The sequence below is a fragment of the Enoplosus armatus genome, chromosome 12, assembly GCF_043641665.1.
Source record: "Enoplosus armatus isolate fEnoArm2 chromosome 12, fEnoArm2.hap1, whole genome shotgun sequence".
Lineage (NCBI taxonomy): Eukaryota > Metazoa > Chordata > Actinopteri > Centrarchiformes > Enoplosidae > Enoplosus > Enoplosus armatus.
In genome coordinates this window covers 16,527,509-16,550,199 of record NC_092191.1, presented here as the reverse complement: position 1 = coordinate 16,550,199, position 22,691 = coordinate 16,527,509, and the positions used below count along the sequence as shown (strand labels likewise).

Sequence of the window (22,691 nt, the reverse complement as noted above, 5' to 3'; positions counted from 1 at the left end):
CAAAACTCTACCTCAGCCAACTGGAAAGTAAATGACATTCAAAGAAAATATTATTATAGGACTCAAAGTACATATGATATGTAAATTGGAGCTTTTTCACAATGCTGGAAAGTTTCACTTTTGGATAAAGGGGAAGAGAGAGTTTGGAACACTCAAATGATATCGAAACAGTGCGTTAACTCAAGTGTGACTTCTTTTGAAGAAGCCTTATTAGCACATGCGATGTTGAAACACAACAACTCACGAGAGGCTGAACCGAAGCAACAGAATGAGGAAGTCACCTTTGTAAGTTCAGTAAAGCACACCGGTTATATTACCTGACAGTCAAACAGAGGAGACAGTCGCTACTGTGCTTATAGGGAAATGGCGAGAACTGCGGCTGACGGCCACTTAAAACAACATTTGAATCAGAATGGACTGAAATGCGAAGACCTCAAGAAAAATGGCCATCACAGCAAGGGAGAGGTATGTCTTTCGGCTGCATTTATTTATACAAAAAATGTGCACCCAATTATTTCGTGCACCTGCTTTAAGGCGCCAGGTATTTCACCACCTCACTGGAGAGACAGTCTTGAATGTGTGCAAATGTTGGGGCTCTTTACCTGAAACAACCTCTGTGACGTAGGCAGACTTTGTAACCCATAGAGACGGTTCACCTCGCTTCTGCATACAAACAGAGAAATCACATCAGTGCAATGCGCTGTCTTGGGCACGTAACAGATATTTATGTCATTGTGGTTTTCTGCAGCTCCTACCATACCAATAGTTGTGCCCACTGTCCTTCTGTTTACAGGGGCTTTGTTAGTTCCTCTGAGCAGAACATTGTAAACAGCAATAAATGAACAAACGACCTCGCCCTGAAATTTGCAAAAGCAGGTTTTCTTTGCCTTCAGGCCAGGTGGGTGAGGAAGGTGCAGTCGCAATGGCCGTTTGTTTAACTGCTAGCTAGAGCTTTGTCTGTATACGTTGTAGCCTATGAATAATTTAATAATAATGACTTACTAATTAGTTAGACGTAACTAAGGTTGTTCGTCTTTGCAAATAAGTTAAGTCACCTGGTTTGTTGAGGTTAAAGTACAAAGCCATTCTGTTTTTTTCAATCCTGATATTTAAACTAGCTAAATGGTGTATTTGCATCCCAATTATAGACTAATCTCAGATAAAGTGTCCTCCATCTTGACCCCAATCCACAAGTCACTTAATGGGGATAAACGTATTGTGAATATTATTAACTGCATCATAGCATCATTTTTTTTTTCAGAAAGCTAGTGTTTTAAGATATTTTTAGATATTGGTTAAAAGAATAGTATGTCCGCTGAAATTTGAATTGATATCCAAACTGCAACTTCTAAAGTAAGCAAAAACTGGCAGCCGGAAGTGACATATCTCCTTAACTATGCATGACCAAAATTACAACATAGGTTCCATTATGAGGGCCTCATATATTCATTCAAATATTCTTTATTGTGCAACTGAAGGAATGTTTTTTTTGCTCAAGATAGACAGACATCACTTTGTAAATTGCGCCTTCATAACAACATTAAGTTATTAAGTGAGGAGACAGAACAGATGCTAGCTTTGTGACTCCTATGCAAATGTATCACATGTAAAACCTATATGAGGCAAAAATTGGGGCTACCATCCCAGTCATTAGAAATCATTTATTATGTTTAGAAAAAGTACAACTTTTGAGCCCAAACTGGCTTTTCATCAGGTACAGATGTATCAGTTATGCTGGTTTATATTTACGAAGTCAGTGTGTCCACAAAATTATCCCTTAATGTGAATTATTTTCTTATTATTTTAATGTCAACAATGCAAAACGACAATATTCTTGCAGCTTTTATTTGGTCTTCCAGTTTTTCTTGCTCCATTGTTGAATAATGTTTTAGTGACTTCTGTAAGTGCACCAGTAGGCCACTGTCTGACTCCTATTTATTTAGGTTAATTGGTGTGTTAACTACAACACTTCCTTTGAAATCGAGCCACTTTTATTCAAACGGCATTGTGTCTTGTCTGCAATGAAAGACAGCTTATGCCGGCCTCTTGTTGTATAGAAAAATGGCCCAGGGACTGGTGTCGCCTCCAGGCAGCACAGACAGGAGTCCTTTGAACAAGCGCCCATCTACGTGGCTGTCATGACATACCTGGGCTTTGGCATTGTCACCTTGTTTGGCTACTTCAGAGATTTCCTCAGAGCTGTGGGCTTAGAGAAGTGCCACCTTGCCCAGGAAAGAGAGGAACAGAAGGTAGGTAAAACCACATGCAATCAGCACAAACAGGCATATTTTAGGCATACACACATACTGTAGACACACACATGTACCAAGACAGTTGGAATAGAGGAGAATTTATGCCTTGGGTGTCAACACGTTTTGTTTCACCCTAATTATTTCAATTTTCGCTCTTAAGCTCTCTTTCTGCCTTCTTCCTTCATGTTCCTCTGCACTATAATGTTGCCATGGGTGAGACAGGACACCACAGAGAATATCTGCCGAAGACCTAATTAAATCTCAGAAGATTCAAGTTCTATCTTTGTTACTGTGCTTTGGATTCTAGATAAGGCCTGAGCTCTGCCACATAAGAGTCATTGTATTACCGTAGATTTGATTTCTTAAATCCAAAAATCACAGTTAAGGTGAGTTGGAAGTAGTTAATTATTTGTTTTGTGTGGCTCATATAAAAAAAAACTATAACCATATAATAACAAATGCATGTTTTCATGTTTTCAGTGTCATTATCTTGATAAGGCAGTATGTCCATAGGCAGACACAATAAAGCAGTCTCTAGGAAGAATAACCAGACAGTTTGCTCCCTGTGTTTGACAACAAATACAGTCATTTACTGTTTGAAGTAAAGGCAAGAAGAGCTGTGCTGATGTTGGCTTCACTTGATCAGACACACAGCAGAGGGGGTACTGAAGGCAAAGGCTCAAATAATCTTGGTAAATAGCTTTGTCATGTGATCATTGTGAAGATTGTCTTGAATTATTATGAAAACATACAGTACATGTAAAGGCTACAGTACTGTAGATCTAACTCTCTTACCAAGGTAACAACTGAAAATGTGGTTTGAATGATTATAAGATCATCACAAAAGTCACCGGGCTTGATCTAGTACAGGGGTGGACACAGTATATTGAACACTCGTATGGTCTCACAGGGTTAGAGCATCAAACACAAATCATGCTCTATATGGAAGAGCCCCCACTACTAACTTCTTTGAGAAATGTATGTAAAAAAGCTGCCTCTTGTTTAAAGAATGTGCAGAATCCTTTGGTTTTTAAGAAAACTGTTGCTGAGTAGTTGTTTTAATTCACCTCAACAGCGGCAATTTTTTAAATAGCGTTTAGTTTTGACATTGATTGTTTCGTTGTAGTGCTTGGATAGCTTTTAGTGTCAGCGGTGTGATCAGAATTTGAGAACTCACTGTTCCTGCTGTTATTGTTCCACCACTCTGTGACATCCTGATGCTGGCATACTGTGATGTTGTTGAAAATGTTTCTTTTACTTTCAGGATTTCGTACCACTTTATCAAGATTTTGAGAACTTTTACACTCGAAACCTGTACATGAGGGTACGAGACAACTGGAACCGTCCCATATGCAGCCTGCCAGGACCTGTCTTTGACCTGATGGAGAGGGTGTCTGATGACTACAACTGGACATTCAGGTACTGTAATCCAGTCCAATCTATGATAGACATACTGTAGCATCATAATCATATACTGTATACTGCTCAATTTTACAAATGTTTTTCTCAGCTTAAGACAGGCCAGCAAGTGCTTTTGAACACCTCTCTTCTGGGGCTAAAAACTACACAACCAAGATATGATTGGCTAGATCAAGCTCCTCCTCTGTGAGCTAATGGGGAAAGATAGAAACTAAAGCACATGGGAATGTGTCATCAGCAAGGATTTGTCAGTCCTGAATTTTACTGAATTTTAATGGATACAGTTGAGATGCCTCTGTGCTGCACAGCAGGGTCAGGGAATATATTATGAATAAGAATATGAGCAGAGCCGTGGGGAGGGGATATGACAGTGTGAATCTGGAAAAAGGGGTAGGCGTGGATTACATGTTTAAAGAGGTTTAACGTGACTGGAAAAAGTAGAAATGGGGCAGTCAGCTTGTCTTTTGTGGTGAATGGGTAAAGATACATGCGGATGGGTTTTGTAGTGGTGTGCAGGTTAAATGAGCAGCGAGCAGATACAGGCCAGTTGATGAAATGAAGCAGATCTCCTAAAATACTTTTAAAACTCTAATACTGATGTACAGTGAGCATGTGAACGTAATAATTACACTCACACTTTCCATCTTTTCTCAGTTTATTCTATATGGAGTTGCATGTGTACTTACATATTATAGGGCAGCATCACGTGATTTCTTGATTTGATTAGATATTGTCCAAGGAAATAGGAATAACAAATGCTGCTTGTCACTGCTGTTTACTCTGAAAATACATTGTTATAATTGCTTCTCATGAATAGAACTCCACTGATGAAGAAACAAGTTTATGATTAGCAATTATATTTAATTGAATGTTGATTACTTTTTATAACGTGTAATTAATTCTTAGAGTGTGTGTATGTGTAGAAAAACTAAAAGAAAGGCTAAGTGATTCCTAATGTTTGCGTGCTTGCAGGTTAACTGGGAGGACAATACACAATGTCATCAACATGGGCTCTTACAACTACCTCGGTTTTGCTGAGAACAACGCGGATTTCCTGAAAACTGTGATAGACAAAACGCGCCAGTATGGGGTTGGGGTTTGCAGCACAAGGCAGGAAATAGGTGAGTTTGTATGGTTAATGTGCAGTTGTACAGATGTCCTCTTAAGCTAGTTTCAACAAGGGCATTCATTTTATCTTGAGCAAAAAACTACCACTTCATAATTCAAGTTAAAAGAGCATATGGTGGTGTCTCTTTTACCTCAGCTTACAGTGCCTCAAATTTCTTACATGTGCATTTCTTTTAAAAGTCTCTGGCCAACCCTGATGACACTGAATAGGTTGAGTATCAAACTGGAAATAAAACTCCATCTCCTTCATCACATATGCCATCATTTATTATCTTTCTCCTGAATTATACTGCCCCCGTGTTCAATTATCTTTCAGTGGCTGCAATGTTCTATGAATTATTCAACCTTTGTTGAATTATGTACCGTTTGGGCATAAGCTGAGATCATTACATACTGGTCCACACTGAGGAGTAGGGGAAATGATATCATAGTGGAATGTAACATTATGAAACTTACTACACCTTATATGTGATGGAAGTGTTAGAACAGCAAGGATCAGAAAGTGGGATAGCGGCTTCAGATGAATTTTAAATGGCGTTTTATCCTCTGAACTTCAACCCGGCTTCTGATGATGTTTAAGTGGTTGTGTGTGCCAGGATCTCATGTATAGCAATGTTGCAGCAGTTGAGATCAGATGGTTGGCCATCGTCTGTGTGTTTATTGGTCAAAACCTGCCAATGGTTAAACATTATGGAGCCCATTGAACAGGCCACACAAGTAGTTTCTCTCTGTCAGTGATGTTTAGTTTATGGCACTTCTGACACCACGTGCTGTATTTCTACTGAGAGCAGGCTAGCAGAAGGTGAGCTGACATACAAGCTTAGAGTGGGTTGAGTTGCTGCGTAGTGTTGCATGATATCAGCAGTTTGACAAGAACAGAAAAACCAGTGGAATTAAAGGGCATGTGATCGTTAGTTAGACGTACGTCAGAGTGCAAGTAAACCACCCACACACGCACACACACACACACACATACTCCTCCGCAGCATCCATTATTCATTCATGTGATTTATTTACATGTTTATGTCTCTTTCAAAATGGGACTGTTTTTCCCTGGGTTTGTAATCTGTGTTTCAGCTGGCTCACGGAGAGGGTTAAGGAATAACAAGCATTTCTCCCATGAGACCTTATTAAGCATCAATTATTAAAGACCCCGGTATCTCTATAGTAGCAATGACGCCATCATCACCAGTGTTTTAGTTCACATGCAGCGATTTGTAGTGGTGACGCACACAAAAACCTTCCAAATCAAAATTTCCTGGATATGTTTTTTATCAAATTTACCAGCACTCTATTCAAAACAAAAATCTGATTTAAAAAATATTTGTACTTCTTTCAAGTTAAAATGTTTGTAATGCTCGGTTCTTTTTCAAATGTTTAATATCATCTCTCCTTCTATCTGATATTCAATTCTTTTTGAAACTGCCGTTCAATTTTAGACTTTTGGATAAACTGCTAGAGATTGTTTTTGTCAAGTTCAATCAAGTTGAGTACAAAAGTAACCAACAATTATAAGTCATTCTCCCACAAGAACTATATATGTAAGTGCACAGAGAGTGCAATTTGCGGTATTTTGTTATTGAATAGGCATGTGAAAGTAGATACAAAGTGCACTGAAAGCACACCCTGTGAATAAACAGACATGTCAAACATTCATGGATTTGTCTTAATGGACAGCTCACTATTTCCTGCAATCATTAACGTACAGTAAATTAGATAATGATGTCATGCATTCAAATGAATGACAAATTACCAAGAAATACTAAGTGCAGCTACCAAGCACAGTAAGTATTTCACTATAATGTGTGCACTAGTATACTAATGTAATGGAGTTGTTTTGCATGTTCACATGTTAAGACTAAGCCATAAATGCTGTACTTGTCTGTTGAGACTCCACTCGAGGTTGGTGATAGAAATGATTAACTCTGCCAGGCTGGGATTTTTCTTGTCTTGTTGTAAAGGCTTACAATGAAAGAGACGGATTTAGCTTTGCAAGCACAATCTTTATTGTTTCTCCACAATAATGCTTTCCAACCTCAGCAATGGTTGTGCAGCTTTATTTTGTCAACAACACTTCAATAATAGTGACGGCAGAAAGGTGTAATTCAGAGGACAGGCAACCAAGCTTAATGAGATGCATATGACAGTGTAGGTGTCATTTTATTTCAGCTAACCCAAGTAAGAAAAGTGAGGGAGCTCTAATAAGTACTCCACTCTCTCTTACCTGAAGAGTGTCCAGCCCTAGAGCAGCCTTATGAGGTTAGCATATCAATAGGAAGGCAGGACATCTCTATGAAGCCGAGGCTAAGTAAAATGTTCTATATAGAGAGCAAATGCCAATGCAGTCTGATCAAAAAAGCTGCACATGCCAGCAGGGGCTGTGAGGCTGAGTGGCTGAGGAAATGTATGAATCGATTTGACTTGGCTGAAGGCCCGATAGAAAGCATCGAATGGGAATCACCATAAAGACAGAGCTGCTTCACTGTGTTATGGTTTTATACACGTCAGTCAATACCCATTTTCCAGTCCTTCCTGAAACATTTAGTCTGTTTGAACTTTTTAATGCCAGCGCTCTGTGGTTACTGATTATGACTGCAATGATTAGTATCCCATGTATATGCAATTAATGCAGCATTTGCAGTAAGGACATCTCAAAACCAGGCTTCTTTTTATTTACATTGCTGATGGGAACTGAATTAATGTATGTTTTCATTGTGTAGCTTTTCAAAGAACTAGATGTAAATATGCTTTTATAGAGATATTTTTACTGAGAGTTTTACTGTATATCTGTTGGGATGTTGCCAATTTCATCTTTACAGTCACAGTCTCTAAAATATTGAGAATGAATGGGGTGATATACTGTACTATTAAATCATTTGCATTAGTTGCATCACTAACTGTGTGTTAAAATATATTTAACTCACCTTCTGGTATATTTCTACCATATATATATAACTTTGCCGGCAGAAATGAAGTACAGTATATATGAACCTTTCACTGGCTACCTCTCTCCCTGTAGCTCACTATTACAACAGTAATTCTTTTTTTTATCAGCTGACCACAAGGGCAATATTGAAAGCACCCCAGAGATTCCCCAAAATCCCACCTTTATTGCACAAACTAGAAAAACACCGTGTCAGGTGACAGATTACAATCTGATGAATTTTCTAAATGAATTCTGGTCCCCACCTGTCACATTGGGTTATAACCAACTGCCTCAGTCCCAAAATGTGCTGCAGAACCATTTTAGACCTTGCAGGACTTGCCTTGCCATTACCTGGGATGAAAAGGGTAGTTGAGCTAAATTACAAATTTACCACATCTTGAATCTCTATAAATCTCTTCAAATCCCTAGAGAGTGAGGTGCTGCGTGTGCTGGTAGTCCAGGGTTTTCTCTCTGTCAAAACTTGTGATTGGATGACAAAAACCAGAAAACCCAGGGACTAAAGGACAAGCAGAATAAACCAGCAGGTACAGTGATCTTGTCAGGGTGAGTTATCCTTTTGTGATTTCTGTCTTGTAGGTAACCTGGGCATCCATGAAGAGCTGGAGCACCTTGTGGCCGATTTCCTTGGAGTAGAGTCCTCCATGGCTTTTGGGATGGGTTTCGCTGCAAACTCAATGAATATTCCAGCAATTGTTGGCAAGGTTTGTGATTTTACAAACTAAATGCCACACACTGCATATAGGAAATCCTACTGTATATGGGTGTAATTTTCACAGCGCAGCAGAAATTAATCTAATTAGCCTAGCTTTTGTTCCTTTCTTGCATATGGCCTAAATTAATGAATAACAGTCAACTAAACTCAGCTGCGAACAACTACCGACCCACCCCCATTAATTAAAATCATAATTAAACATTACAGTAGCCAGGAGGACGAGGCTGTGGGCATAGCTGCTTTCAGAAACATAGACAAGGAAGGGCAGGTTTAGTTAAGAGCACCACTCAAGGGTATGATTACCCATATTCTGGCCTGTCGGCACACCAGCCTGGCTCACACAGACGGCCATGGGTTACTAGGGGCAACACACAGCATGAATATCTGTGATTGGACCGGACAGGAGGAAGGAGAGGTTGACTGTTTAAGTGATGAGAACAGGGTCGTTTATGCAGACCAAGAGGTGTAGCAGCCCTTTAGGCTGCAGCCCCCACAATAACCCTACAGGGGCAGGGGGTCAACCCACACTGCCAACTCCATCCTACAGGGACAGGCTGTGCCAGTACAGGCCTTGCTGTGCAGGCAGAGCTACATTAGAGTGACAGCTGCTGGTAGACCAGGGACCAGGCCAGCTGGACCCCAGGCCAAAGCGAGGGTATCTGTCACTGAGACGGTGTCAACATACCCTCTACAAGAGCTCATTCAAACTAATGCAGTCAAATGCTTAGAGCTTTAGTGTTAAATATGCTAATATACTGGAGAGCATTTCGTGGAACAGCTGAATTAATTTGCATGCTGATTTGTATGGAATCTGAAGTACCATACTCTCCATTATGAAATTTGTGACGTGTCTGTGGGTCGAAACTTCATCAGACGTGAAAAGAGAAATGACTAACATCAACAGAGCATGCAACTATTATCATACACAGAGGACCTAGATGTAGGTGATTATGATTGAGGCATGGATGGGGGCGGGACAAGAGGAGTGGGCTGACATGTAATTGGTCAGGTGGATCCTTTTAGAGCGACGGCAATTGAACAGTACATTCTACAAGGACACAGTACAAAACAACAAAACATATCTTGAAATGCATAAACAAACAAGCAATTTCTCAGAGAACAGATCGTTCTCGTCGTATAGGTGGGTAACACACGCTGCTATGGTTTTCCTCCGTATACAGTTTTACTAATGATGGTGTTTACTGTTTACACGCTAATTAATTTCCTCTGTACCCAAGGGAGAATCTAATTTGCGCTCTCACTAAATCCAAAACACCATCATCCGCTATCTATGCAAATTTCATCATCTTGTCAGTAACCAAAGATTCCTGCCAAACAGTCAGTGTAACACACGTACATGAATATTGTGGAGTTTGTAAGAAATGTTTGATTTCAAGAATGCAGGAATATGTGATTCAGCCATTACACTGCAATTGAAAAGCTCTCTAAGGGAAATTTGAATGAAGTCTTTTCTCTTTGCTGATTTCCAGGGTTGTTTGATACTGAGCGATGAGCTCAATCACACATCTCTCATCTTAGGGGCCAGACTGTCAGGAGCGACCATCCGGGTGTTCAAACACAACAGTAAGTCCAAAAACTCTCTCGTTTTAATATAAGTCGTAGTGCTTCTGCCTTACAACAACACAATACACAGCATTATTTAAGCTATGAGATCTGTGTTGTTTCAGTTTGCCATTCATTGATCCTGCCAATCAAACATTGTTGATAGCACTGTGATGTATTTTGCCACAAGTTTGAATTTCTGTTCCGGTTTTTCTTCTATTCATTTCAAACAATTGTTGTTGTGAGAAACACATTACTTCCTGTGCAGTACAGGATTTGCCTTTGGAAAGACCTACTTAACATTCTGTGTTTAGAGCAGCAAATACAAAAGGTTTAATGAAATGGGTTCAGTTTACAGTCATGGCTGTGTTTTATCCATCAGCAGCAGAGGTTTATTTATATGAAAATGCCATCTTACTTAAACTATCTGTTCTCTATTATATTGTCAAATTACATATCGTCATTAGATGATAAGGGAGAATTATTAAGCATGAATGATACAGCCATTCATCATGCTTGCATTGGAAACATCCACTGCTCTCTCAGGAGACAGGACAAATGAGCCACTCCTTTGGCAGCAAATGTGTCCTGACAGGTACAAGCAGAGTCAGTTATGGGTCCTCTAAGCTGATCCCAAAGGCCTGTCTAAAGGCAAAGAGCCCTCAGGCACCTGAGTAGCTGACCCCTCCCTGCCTCTACACCTCCAGCATCAGACATTCATATACTCTTTTATTAGTACAAGGCCAATATTTACTAAGAGGGTTAACAACAGAGAAGTCACAGATGTTAATGTCTACCGTCTACAATTTCTGAGATACCTTGTCTATGGTGATTGAAATGTTTGAGCGTATCTTTAACAGAGGTGGAATTTCATACCAGAGAGCAGATGAACTGGTTTGTCCAGTCGAGCATTGTCAGACTTGTATGTTGGAAATACTTTAAATAGTCATAGGTAAAAGAAAAGTCATCCCTTTGATGACTGGCCATTGAAATCTTTCAAATAATTAGATGTTTTCATGGAAGGTTAGGCTTTGTTTGTGAAGCTAGAAGCATTTGTGAAGCCTGATGATCAGTGCTATACGCACCTGCAAATACTACCTTCCTCTTCATCACAGTCATACAGTATCTCAGTGTCAGGCAGTGGCTCAACTTCAATCAGTGCTTAACTGAGAAATAATTCTTCCCTCATTCTTGTCTGTGAACACAGCAAACCACTGTGGATTTCTCTTTCACTGGTTTCCTCAGTGCTGATATTGCTAACATTAGGTGTACTCTGCTCTGCTGAGCTTCAGGGAGGGATTTTATCAGAGGAGCGTCTGCTGCCTCCTTAAGTGAACCTGTTTTTTGTGCTGAGGCAGCGATATCGATCATCTATGACAGATTAATATCTCTGACAGGTTTACTGGCTGCTCAGCTGGTAATGGTTGAATTGCAGTCATACTTTGAATAGTGCTTCTTATTAACTACAGCTATTCAATACTGCCACCTGCTGGTGTGCAGCAGAGGATCATTAATAGTGTCACCATTACCTGTTATAAACTCTAAACGCCACTGGGAAATTCTTTCACTGAAGCCAAAATTTCAATCGTAATTTTTAAGCAACCATGCAGACTGCTCTGAAGAGACCTTTGGCCAGACCCATATATAGCTCAGTTAGTAATCCAATCTGATACAGACATTGCAGGTGTTCATTAGCATCAGACTGCAGAGGTATTTCCTGTGTGTGGTTTATGGAAGGTGTTTCTGGCAGATAAAGTAGTGCCTTGTGTACTCTGTAGACTGCCCTGCCCTGTGAAAAGTAATACTCGACCTACTGTTGTTTGGATTTAGTTGGTGTTCCTTGCAAACTATGATTTGGTTATTGCCATACTGTGTACTGTATACTGACTGTATATGTTTTGTAAATATATTAAGTGTTTAGTTGTTTGTGATTTCATAGTACAAGTCTAAACTACTATTGCAAACAACTGTATATGTTAAGTTCTTAGTTTTTTCCCTTAATGAGGTTTGAATGTAGATTAGATTGGTTTGTTCTTGCCTGCTTTTTCACTCTCCTTCCCTCTCACTCTCCTATGTGTATGTGTGTGTGTGTGTGTGTGTGTGTGTGTCAGACATGCACAGTCTGGAGAAGATGTTAAGAGAGGCAGTTTGCTCAGGACAGCCTCGGACCCACAGGCCCTGGAGGAAGATCCTCATCATGGTGGAAGGCATCTATAGGTCAGTCGTAATTATACAACAACACACACACACATTAGTGTAGTCGCAGTCCCACAGACACATATCTTGGGTCAGTTGAGTTGATCTATCAATCTTTGTAAGTATGGGCTTCCAGGTGGTCTTTAGCAGAGTTTTGCACAGCCAGACTCAGGTAGAAATCTTAATTTGTAACCTGAGGAGAGCTTTCAGCCTGTGTTTAGCAGTTCATGTAATGGACTCTTTTTCAATTGCTTCCCTCTCCACCCTTGAATAATAGATTGTGATAGTGTGTGTGTGTGTGTGTGTGTGTGTGTGTGTGTGTGTGTGTGTGTGTGTGTGTATGGTCGGGTACCGTTTGATTACTGGAGAGAGGAGAAAGGTATTGTGTGTCTCTCCCGGCAGTGAGCTATCCTGAATCTTAGTGACCCTCTCCATCTGCTCATTAGCTCCAAATCAAGGCCAAATGGAGCCACAGAGATTGACTTGGCTACACCCCCAGCTCCAACTGTTTATCACGGCCATTTTTCTTTTCTCCTTTCTTCCCTCTTTCTGCCCTCAATCGCGCCCTACATTTCAGCCCTTCTGAACTAAAATTTGTCGTATTCATTTTGCATTTTAGTCAACATGTTATTTTTTTCCTCAACACATTTATTCGCAGTCAGCTGTGAAGTTTACTTAAGAGCTTTGTGACAATCCTCTTATCAAGTGAAGAGGAAAACCTTGAACATGGCCATCAGTTGGCATCAATATAACTATTAGTTTCACAACAATCCTGGTAATTTGAGCGACAACTTAATTGCACATCATCTGACTGCCTTTATCAGGCAATAATGTCTAATACGAGGCTCAGACATTAAAGAAATGTCGCCTCTTGGTACGGCACCGAAAGAACAAACCCTCCATCTCTCGGCTCCCTTTAACATCAAAAGGCTCGGATAAAGAGTAAGCATGCTTTAGCTATATCCTGGGCCTGCCTTTGATGTCCATATTGGTCCTGGTGAAACCCTGTCTTATGTCATTTGGGCTGCAGACGTTCTCAGCCATAGGAAGGATAGCAGGTCTGGGATTGCTCTATTCCCCAGCCATATACTCACTCTTGCTGTCTATTTGTAGCCTTAAAAGGCTCGCATCAGAGGGGAGGAAAAGATGGGAGAGAGGTGGGAGTAAAGCGAAAGAGGCCAGCAGAAAGATTCTTGGAAGATAGGGGCATGTGAAATTATGTAATATGCATTTAGAGATGCACATATGCTCTGCAGTAGATAAAGTGAGGTCAGGGTCACATTCTTTTCCTTTTAAATTTAGTCACTTTTGAGTTTAGTTTATAATCAATGAGATGTGTTACCTTTTAAATTTCCTCATAATTTCATGCCTTATTGCTATTTAGTTATTCACATGTATATTCATTATGAATAATTGTTAACGAGTACCAAAATAAATCATGAAAAAAAAAATGTTTGTGCCTCTGTTGTTCCTTTCGCCACTGTATTCTTTGTTTGTGTGATTCTCTGTCATTAGCATGGAGGGCTCAGTGGTGCGACTTCCTGAGATCGTTGCTCTGAAGAAGAAGTATAAAGCATATCTGTACCTGGATGAGGCCCACAGCATCGGAGCAGTGGGACCATCAGGGAGGGGCGTGACCGAGCTGTTTGATGTGAACCCCGCTGATGTGGATGTGATGATGGGCACCTTCACCAAGAGCTTTGGGGCTGCAGGAGGCTATATCGCAGGGAAAAAGGTTCCTATGGATCTATATATATTTTATTTATTTATTTATTTATTTATTTATTTATTTATTTATTTTTATCCTGTGTTTTATGTATACATTTAATCATTTCTTACCTGAGAATCTTTGTTCACAGAATCTCATCCTATACTTAATTTTCTTTCACACATTTATTATAAAGGTAGGCCTACAAAGAACAATTCGTCACCCAAAGCTTTCTGGTTTTATTAGATAGTTGGCAGTAGAGAGTGAATGAAGACGTGACGAGAGAAGAAAGGCAAGGCAATATGAATGAAATAAAATGTAAATGTAAAAAAAAAAAAGTGGAATCTGACAGATTAATCAGGATAATACAAATTAGAGTTCACTGGAAGATATGGATGAATAATTCCAAATTTAGTTTAATAAAGGACATAGGCAGTGGAGAAGTTTGGCTTACCAGTACACCCCAGACCTCCATATCACTGGTTCGTAGCACACCTGTAAAACACTGAACTGCAGCAGACCTGTTGGTTCTCCAGTCAGGCAGAAACGAGTCTGGTTGCTATGCAAAAATAATCCTCCGAGATAAATGTCAAGATATATGTAGGTGGGATTAATCACACTGAAACGGTTCCAATAGCCTTGGGTAAGTTGCCAATCTTAGTCAAATAACTGAGCTGACTTTCTGATACTTTGCTGACATTGTTTACAACCTGGCAACCATTGTCAGTGTAACAACACTAACACATTTGGCAAAGCATGTTAAAACACATCCTACAAAGTATTTTCAAATACAGTTTTACCCAGGCCTGTTTTTAAATAAGTATGGGACTCAATCATTCACACTCCATCACACCCCACCGCTCTCGTAGCTCTCATGTGTCCAACAAATGTTCCCCAGGCTGTGACTCCGGGCCTTTGTAATTCCATTTTACTCCATTAAAAAGTACACTTTAGTACATAACCACACCGGGTTTGTGGCAGTTGATTAGAAAGCAACAGAGGAAACGGCCATGTTGCTTGAATTAGGTATTCAGAGAGGGACCCTTCCTGCCTTCGCCTTATGTTGGTTCAGCCCTGCTCTTCCATAATAAGAAGGTAAAGCTGGCCAAGGGCCAGCCCCTTCTTGTGGCAAGCGTCGGAACTGCGCTCCAGATTTAACAGGATGACTTTTAACAAGCATGATAATGTTTGAAGTATGAACACTCTGCCTTGTTTGACAGCTGGCTGTAGTAAACTCCTGAAAGAAGCAGGCAGGAAAAGAGAGAGAAAGCCTTTAAATTTGACGCATTTGTTGTTGTGGTGAAATCCCCCAAATCCTACATTAAGTGGATTCGGGTTTACCCACAAAAGACTCAGCAGATGTGTTCTGGAAAATAGTCATGTTATAGCTATTTTATGAGCGTACCAAAAATAAATACCCCAATAAATACACTCCAAGCTCCTTCTAATTCACTTCAACCTTGCATGAAGGAGGCTTTATTCATTAACCATTTACTCAAAATCTGGAATGCACTGAAATTAGGTTATTAAATACATCCGTTGAAGAACCGAGTATGTACCAGTGCGCGTGCCGTTCTGGCACCGCTCCTTCTCTGTGACAATGTGGACATGTATCGCCACATGAGCATTGTGGCCAGCGTGCGGCTGAGGAAACACTCCGAGCTGTCACTTCACAGCCACAGACGTGAGATGGATTTCGGACATGTTCTCTTAACTGGTTTGTCTTGGTCGCACCGAAATCCTGCGGGGCCCTTAAGCGGTGAAAATCCCCTGCCTTAAATAAAAACAGATGTCAGGTTGTTTCAGGGTTCTTATCCTACGTTTGAGCATTTCCCCCAAAATCCCTTCCCTTCGTGTGTGTGTGTGTGTGTGTGTGTGTGTGTGTGTGTGTGTGTGTGTGTGTGTGTGTGTGTGAGTGAGGAAGCCGCAGCCGCCGCCCAGTGGGGACAGATGGCGGTGAGTGGATATGGTGGCCAGACAGCATCGCCGGCTACGTGTCATCACCCCACACCCGCTGGCCACCACTCAGCCACCGAGCAGCAGCCCTTCACAGCTCCAGGCCGGCTTCCAACCTCAGACCACTTACACACACGTGCTCATGGGACCCATAACCAAATCAGTTTCCTGAAATCCTGCTCTTCTCTCGACAACCTCTAGCAGAATTAATCTCCTGCTGACATTTAGGAATAATGAGCACGGCAGTCCCCATTCTGGCTCATTTCAGCGTTGGTTCTTTCTCAAATTAGTGCACTGGCTCCCTCAGAGTGGAGAGCAGGAAAGGATCCAGAGCTATTTTACAGTCAATGCCAAGATGGTCATAGTGATGGAGAAATGACTTGAGGTATTTTAATTGATTCTCAGGTGTTGACTGTACATGAGCTCGCTCTAGTGGTGCTAAAATAAAAGTGCAGGGCCACACTTCTGTTACATAGAAGATCTGAAATTTTTATCTGAAAGTTTATTTCTGTAAGAACATCAGATTTTCTCAATAACATCAATTTCTATATTGCAGGAGCTGGTGGAATACCTACGTAGTCATTCTCACAGTGCAGTATACGCCTCGGCCATGTCCCCTCCTGTCACTGAGCAGATCTTACGTGCCATGAAGTGCATCATGGGAAAAGACGGGAGCACAGAGGGTGAGTGTCTGAGCTCATTGCGGCTCCTTCCAGAGAATGTCACCTTCAATCTCAGTCTTATTATCCGCGTACTCGTCAAACCTCATGCTCTTTACGCAGACAAATATTATGTCTGGCTTATAAAATTTTTTACACCTTTTTATATAATTTTTATGGAAACAATAGCAAACCGAATCCAGAGGACAGCACCAATGTTAACATTAGGAGTGAGTCCAGACCTGCAGGGAAAGACAAACAGCTGCTTGGTCAGAAAATGTGGTAGCAATTACTGGGGTCTGCAGTGGTAGAGGGGGGGGGTGCAGTCCCTGAGCACACGTGACCCTAACGTGGAGGAAATCATTTTCATGTGTGTGTTGTGAGGAAGGCTGTACCTCTGAAAAGTTTCTGCTTTAATGGCATGAGACACTAGGGCAGGGAAGTAGTCATTACCAGACCAGCTGCAATACTGCCAGAGCAATTCTTCCTGAGTTATTGTAGTTGTAGTTCTGGTAGTAGTTGTAATAGATGGAGTATTAGTGGGAGTAGAGTTAGTCCATGTAGTGATGGAGGTAGCAGTGGTAAGGAACTGGTCTTATACACTTTACCCAAATCCACAAGACTTAAAGTGTGGACAGAAGGCAAAAATAGGCAGCCATGTCAACATATACACAACGTGTCTGTCGTAGAGTGCTATAATGGGTTAATCACTCCAAGGGCTAAAGCCTGGTGTCTTATGGCTGAGGTGTGTTGTAATTTCATGCAGAGATGAGTAACTTTCTCATCTGGCTCTGAACCAGACATGCTTTGTATCTGACGTAGCCCAGTGAAATTGCTGTTGTGGAAAAATCAGTCTTGACCTGTCTTATAGTGGAGGGAACACAGCAAACAGTCTTTCAAAACATCAGCTACAACGTCCATCAGGACTCCATAAAAGCCCACTGTGACAAGAAACGTCCTACTCTTTGCACATGTGCCTGATAAGTTTTTGTGCCTCCTTCTCTCAGTCTTCCTCTGTCCCCCTCATCTTTCCCGTTGATGTTGAATTTCACACTTTAAAGCAAACTGGTGGCAACAGCTCTGAAATAGGGCAAAACTCTGACGGAGAGCAACTTCCACACATTCTCACCTACTCATATGATTTCTGAGTCTGACAGCAGGTTTTTGACCTCCCATGCCCTCTATCTTAGCAGAGAGGAACAATTTACAAAATGGGGCCTGTGCTTTTTGGCAGATGCCTGAATGTTGTGTTTTCTTTTTCCTCTCAGTCTCTCTCTGCTGAGATAAGGGGATTTAAAGTGCTCTCTTACATCCCCATGAAAGAACTGCCAATCTGTTCCCAGGTAATCAGAGGGAAACAGAGTTGTGTTCCAAGGCCGGGCCATGCCAAACTCTGCTGCAGCCTCTGAGCACCAGGCTCCCCAGCGATTCACAGCATTTGGAAACACAGGGGGTTAGCGGGGCAGGCAGCCTCTGCTGCCTTTGATTTGTTTTCTAATATATTTATCTGAAATACATGTGATCCTTAAGCATTATTTGTATTCCGTTTCAGTCATGGCTGTGCTCCAGTGGCAGTCTGCAGTCACTCATTTTGCGCGAAATCCATCGTATCCAATTTACAAATTTTGGCAACGTGCTAGTGCATATACCATGCCGTCAGGCGGACAAAACTGAACCATCTGCTGCTGCAGCTGAGTTGTAATCATGAGCAAGTTCATAGTGGAGGCTGGAATGGCCCAGATGGAGGTGCAGGACTCTGGATGAGATGGCACTGCAAAGAACTCACACTACATTAGCTACTACTGACAGGTGATGTCCCTGCCTGCAGGGGACAGTGGAAATATGGGGGGAAAAAGCAGTGAGTTGGTGCTTTACTCATGTACATCTGGTGGTGTCCTTGTTTTAATTGGAGGCATTAGACGGATCCGCCAACTGGCAGAGAACACCAGATACTTCAGGGCCAGACTGAAGGAGATGGGCTTCATCATCTATGGCAATGATGACTCACCTGTGGTTCCAATCCTGCTCTACATGCCAGGCAAAGTGGTGTAAGTACACTTACGCTTTCACCAGAAACACTGGCCTCTTTTAGAGGAGAGTAATATTATCAGGATATTCACTGAATTTGAAACAATAAATATTAACTATCCCTTGTTGTCACAAGCAATTTCAGGACAGCTCACCTCGTGTCATCTCTAAGTGATTTGGATGGCTGCCATATTACTGCTCCAGAGTTTCCATGAATCAGTAGTGTAGACTGTGTCTGTGCATACTGGGTTTCTGTAACCACTTAAGAGGCAACATCAGGCATTGATTAGGTATAACCCCTGATTGTTTGAGCCACTCAGATATAATCAATTGGGTATAAAGTGTCTTTCAATGCCAGTCACCATTAATATCCATGAAAAGGCCAATCCTCCACAGTAATTGGCATAATCAGAAGCTACTATGTTGCCACAGGAGCTTCTGCTCAGTTTTCATGGGCATTAATGGTGATCGGACTTATCCGTAAACATTATTTTGAAGAACAGACATTTCTAAAACAATTACAATGTTATTTTTTGTTATGCAAAAGTGCATTTGTTTGGCATTTCACAACAATTGCATGAAAGTTGTGTATTTGTAGCTACTCGACTATTATATCTACTTCTGGCCATTTACTTGATCTTAAAGATGCTGGTGTTGGATTGAGGTTCTGCAGTAATCATATAAAGTCTAAAAAAAATGGTTCTGTTGTGTCAGATTCACTAAACCATTTTCAGAGAACATTTTAAGGTTTGAATTCTCCAAATTGTCCACTTACCCACAAAATGAAGAGTTATTCACTGCTTGGCCTTGTTAAAGTAAAAGTCATCAGAGATATGCTGCTCCTAGCCCTTCAAAATTGTAAGTTGTGTGCTCTTTCTAATTTATCGTACTTTGCAGAAATGATCACAAGTCATTCATACCACACATCCCAACTAGATAATTAAGGATTTGGAGGGTCTGGAAGGAGCAACATTCCTCATGACTTTTAATGTGATGAGGCTTCAAACCTTAAAAATGTGAGAAATGTGAGATGAGTTGTTGTACAGTTTTATATTCAGTAGGTGATTATTGAGGCCCACTTCTGCCCTGATTCTGTTCACCAGTAAATTGCATTTCCACAGAGATCTGCACGAGCACTGGCTCCTTTATAGGCTCGTGGTGTCACTTGTTGGTGAGAGGTGGCTTGTTGTCATAAAGCTTGGTAATTCTGAAAAGACGTAAACAGAAGAAACAATCCTAGTGCTACATGTTTACCACTTTACCACTTTAGGTGGGATTTACTCTTTGTCTCTACAGTCATTTGTGTACTAGAATATTATAAAAACTAATAACCGTTTCTGTTTTTTGTTGCTGACCAGGGCTTTCGCTCGAGAAATGCTAGAGAGGAGAATAGGTGTAGTGGTGGTCGGCTTTCCAGCCACACCGATTACAGAGGCCCGAGCTCGCTTCTGTCTGTCTGCAGCACACACCAGAGACATGCTGAACCAGGTACACTCACACAGAACTTGACCAACATGAAATTCCTCTCTGAGGCTTTAGAGGGTATTTTCTCCACCGGAATCTAAAAAAAACAACCGTGTTTTGAGACTTTTCCTTTGTCCTCAGGTGCTGCACCATCTGAACGAGGTGGGAGACGCTCTCTGTCTGAAGTTCTCACGGCGGAAATATTCCTCTTTCGCTGACCTCCACAATGAGACCCTTGACACCTTCATTTCACAGTGTCAAAACTAAGTCGAAGTGTCCATGCCGCAGCAGACCCATAAACGCACAACGTCGAGTAACACCCGTGTCTCACAGCAGAGGAGGGGCCAAATGGTTGGCAGCTGCTTTTTATATGTTTGTAAAACATTGTGATTTAATGGGAGACTTATTTGTGCTTCTTAACAAGAGTTGTATTTGTGAATACATACATGAAGTTATTGCACAAGCACTGCTGGAAGCACTGTGTAAAATATCTTTGATTATTTAACTTTTTATATTGAGATTACTCACATCCAGTTTTGAAGTTCAGTTCGTCTGCACTCGCATTTGAAGGCAGTTTAACATTTTTAGATCAAAAGAGGGCCTTTTTTACACTTATTTCTAATTACTCATGTCTATATGTAGACATTAAACTTTTTTGTGGAAACACATTTTGCTTCTCATAGATTAATATCAATCAGTGTGTATTAAAAATGCTGATGGCTAATTATTTGATGTAAGGAGTCCCATTTCCTTCCTAAACATGAAGTTGTATTTATAAGTAATAGAAAAAGAATTTGTAGTTTGAAATCGTCCCCTGTGGTGTACTGCAGATTTTTATTTTTTTTTCCAATAAAAACAGAAATACCACACATGAAAGCTTCCTGAATGTGTTTTTGGAATACAAAAGTTGATTAATTATCCAAATGACACACCTCTAAAAGTCCTGAACCTTCCCTCTGGAACTGTGTTCATTTCCTGACACATGATTATTTACACTACTCACGGCTGAACTGACTGAGCAAAAGATGAAGAAGATGCTTTAATCGCGTTCCATCGTGAACTGTTTTTATAAAACTTTCCTCAGCGTAACACCACTTTCATCTCCACAGTAAATGATAACCTTCCTGTAACTAATAGATCATGCGGCAATTACTTCTTTGACATGCAGTTAAATCTCAACAACCCCTGCGCCGAATAGAAAAGGTGTTATGGCTTGTTTTGTGGCGAGGCTGCTCATATTCACCAAGTCTTAACAGCTTAATTGTTGATGTTTTAAAGACCTGCTGTTCTCTTTCACACACACACACTGCGTAACAGTTGTGAAGGTAAGCATGCAGAGTATGCAGCACCTGAGCCAACAGAAACCTAACCTAGCAATTAGCGCCGAACTCTAAATTCTCGTGGTATGGGGTAATCACTTGATTAACACAGGAAGGATTATAGATAGATGATAAATGTGTTTTCACAATGTGTCAGATTGGATCTAGTCGACACTTGTTTGCCCCCAGGACGTTACCGTGTTTGTGTTTTTTCCTGCCCTTAAACAACAAAGTGATAAGACTTTACAAGTTGGACTTAAAAGACAATATGTGATCCTTGGGTGAAAAAAAAACATGCTGGATGAACTGCAAACATAAACGTAGCTAGTTAAGGAAAAGACGACCTTTCCCCCTAAAGGAGAAAACCCTTGAAATTGATCGCTCTATACGAGATCACTTTGTTCTGTAAGTGAACATTCACATCTGGCTCCTATAGTCAGAAACGATAGAAAACAGTTTCGTTAATTCCCAAATCTGTGATGTCATACCAGTGTACTGTTCCATAAAGATCTGGAGGAGATGGGAAAAGGTGGCCTCCAATGTTGCATTGGCGGGCACTGACGTCCTCGGCACGTCTGTTATTCATTTGTGTTTACTTTCACCTTTAGTCTAAATGTGAACATTGCTGAATTCATTGCAGCAGAAGACAGATGTGTGGAAAGAGAAACTCAAAAGCTTGAATTCACTCTGGACATAACTCAGTGTGTTACAGGCATGGAGTGCTCCAATATGAGGCTCCACTGTGATTACGCAGAAAGGCAAACTCTTAACTTGCTGAGATTTACCAGCAACATTTTTGTCACACAGCAGGAAAAATGTTTGTTCGAGGAACCTCATATTTGAGAACGAAGAAGACGACAGCATATCGGTGGCTTTTTTTGAACTGCCTTTTGCTTTAGTCAGTATTCACACTTAACATGTAAGTAGCCAAATCACTTCTGGGGGACAAATTTGTATGATTCAACTGATGGAGGCTTCATATAACCCTAAACCTGTGTGGAGAATAGCTATTTTCTGTTGGTTCAGCAGACAAAACAGACAAGTTTTAATTTTGTTTTTTAATTTTCAGTATTTCAAGAAAGACATTTTTCTTAAAAAGACAGGTAAAGCATTTTATATTTTCCTCCTGTTTATATTTTCTGATGAATTATTAAACAGTTATCAATATTTGTATGGACTGTCTACTCCAGAGGTGTCTTTTTCAAATAGCAGAGCGGCAGTATGGTAATACACCTTGCCTACCAGTCAATGTGTATTATGTGTGTATAGGGAAGCACGTGTCTTGCCAAACTTCCCTCCAGTCACTTCTAACTGCCCTCAGTTTCAGCAGAAGTGGCAAA

At 40.8% G+C, this 22,691-nt stretch overlaps 1 protein-coding gene across 1 annotated transcript; it reads left to right on the top strand.

Annotated features, from left to right (window-relative positions):
• Positions 1 to 363: 363 nt before the first annotated feature.
• On the top strand, positions 364 to 20,883 carry sptlc3 (serine palmitoyltransferase, long chain base subunit 3). Its single transcript, XM_070915706.1, has 12 exons — positions 364 to 465; positions 2,058 to 2,249; positions 3,517 to 3,671; positions 4,644 to 4,792; positions 8,323 to 8,447; positions 9,949 to 10,042; positions 12,133 to 12,238; positions 13,733 to 13,952; positions 16,438 to 16,564; positions 18,453 to 18,588; positions 19,927 to 20,056; positions 20,174 to 20,883. The coding sequence occupies exons 1-12, from the start codon at positions 364 to 366 to the stop codon at positions 20,297 to 20,299; spliced, it is 1,662 nt and encodes a 553-aa protein (XP_070771807.1). The 3' UTR covers positions 20,300 to 20,883.
• The last annotated feature ends 1,808 nt before the right edge of the window (positions 20,884 to 22,691 follow it).

What these genes read in the sequence shown, in the direction of transcription:
- sptlc3 (XM_070915706.1), top strand. Translation starts at nt 364, where the DNA reads ATGGCGAGAACTGCGGCTGACGGCCACTTAAAACAACATTTGAATCAG. An exon ending in CCGGGTGTTCAAACACAACA is followed by an intron (nt 10,043 to 12,132) that starts GTAAGTCCAAAA and finishes TGTGTGTGTCAG; the next exon opens with ACATGCACAGTCTGGAGAAG. An exon ending in AAAAGACGGGAGCACAGAGG is followed by an intron (nt 16,565 to 18,452) that starts GTGAGTGTCTGA and finishes TTTTAATTGGAG; the next exon opens with GCATTAGACGGATCCGCCAA.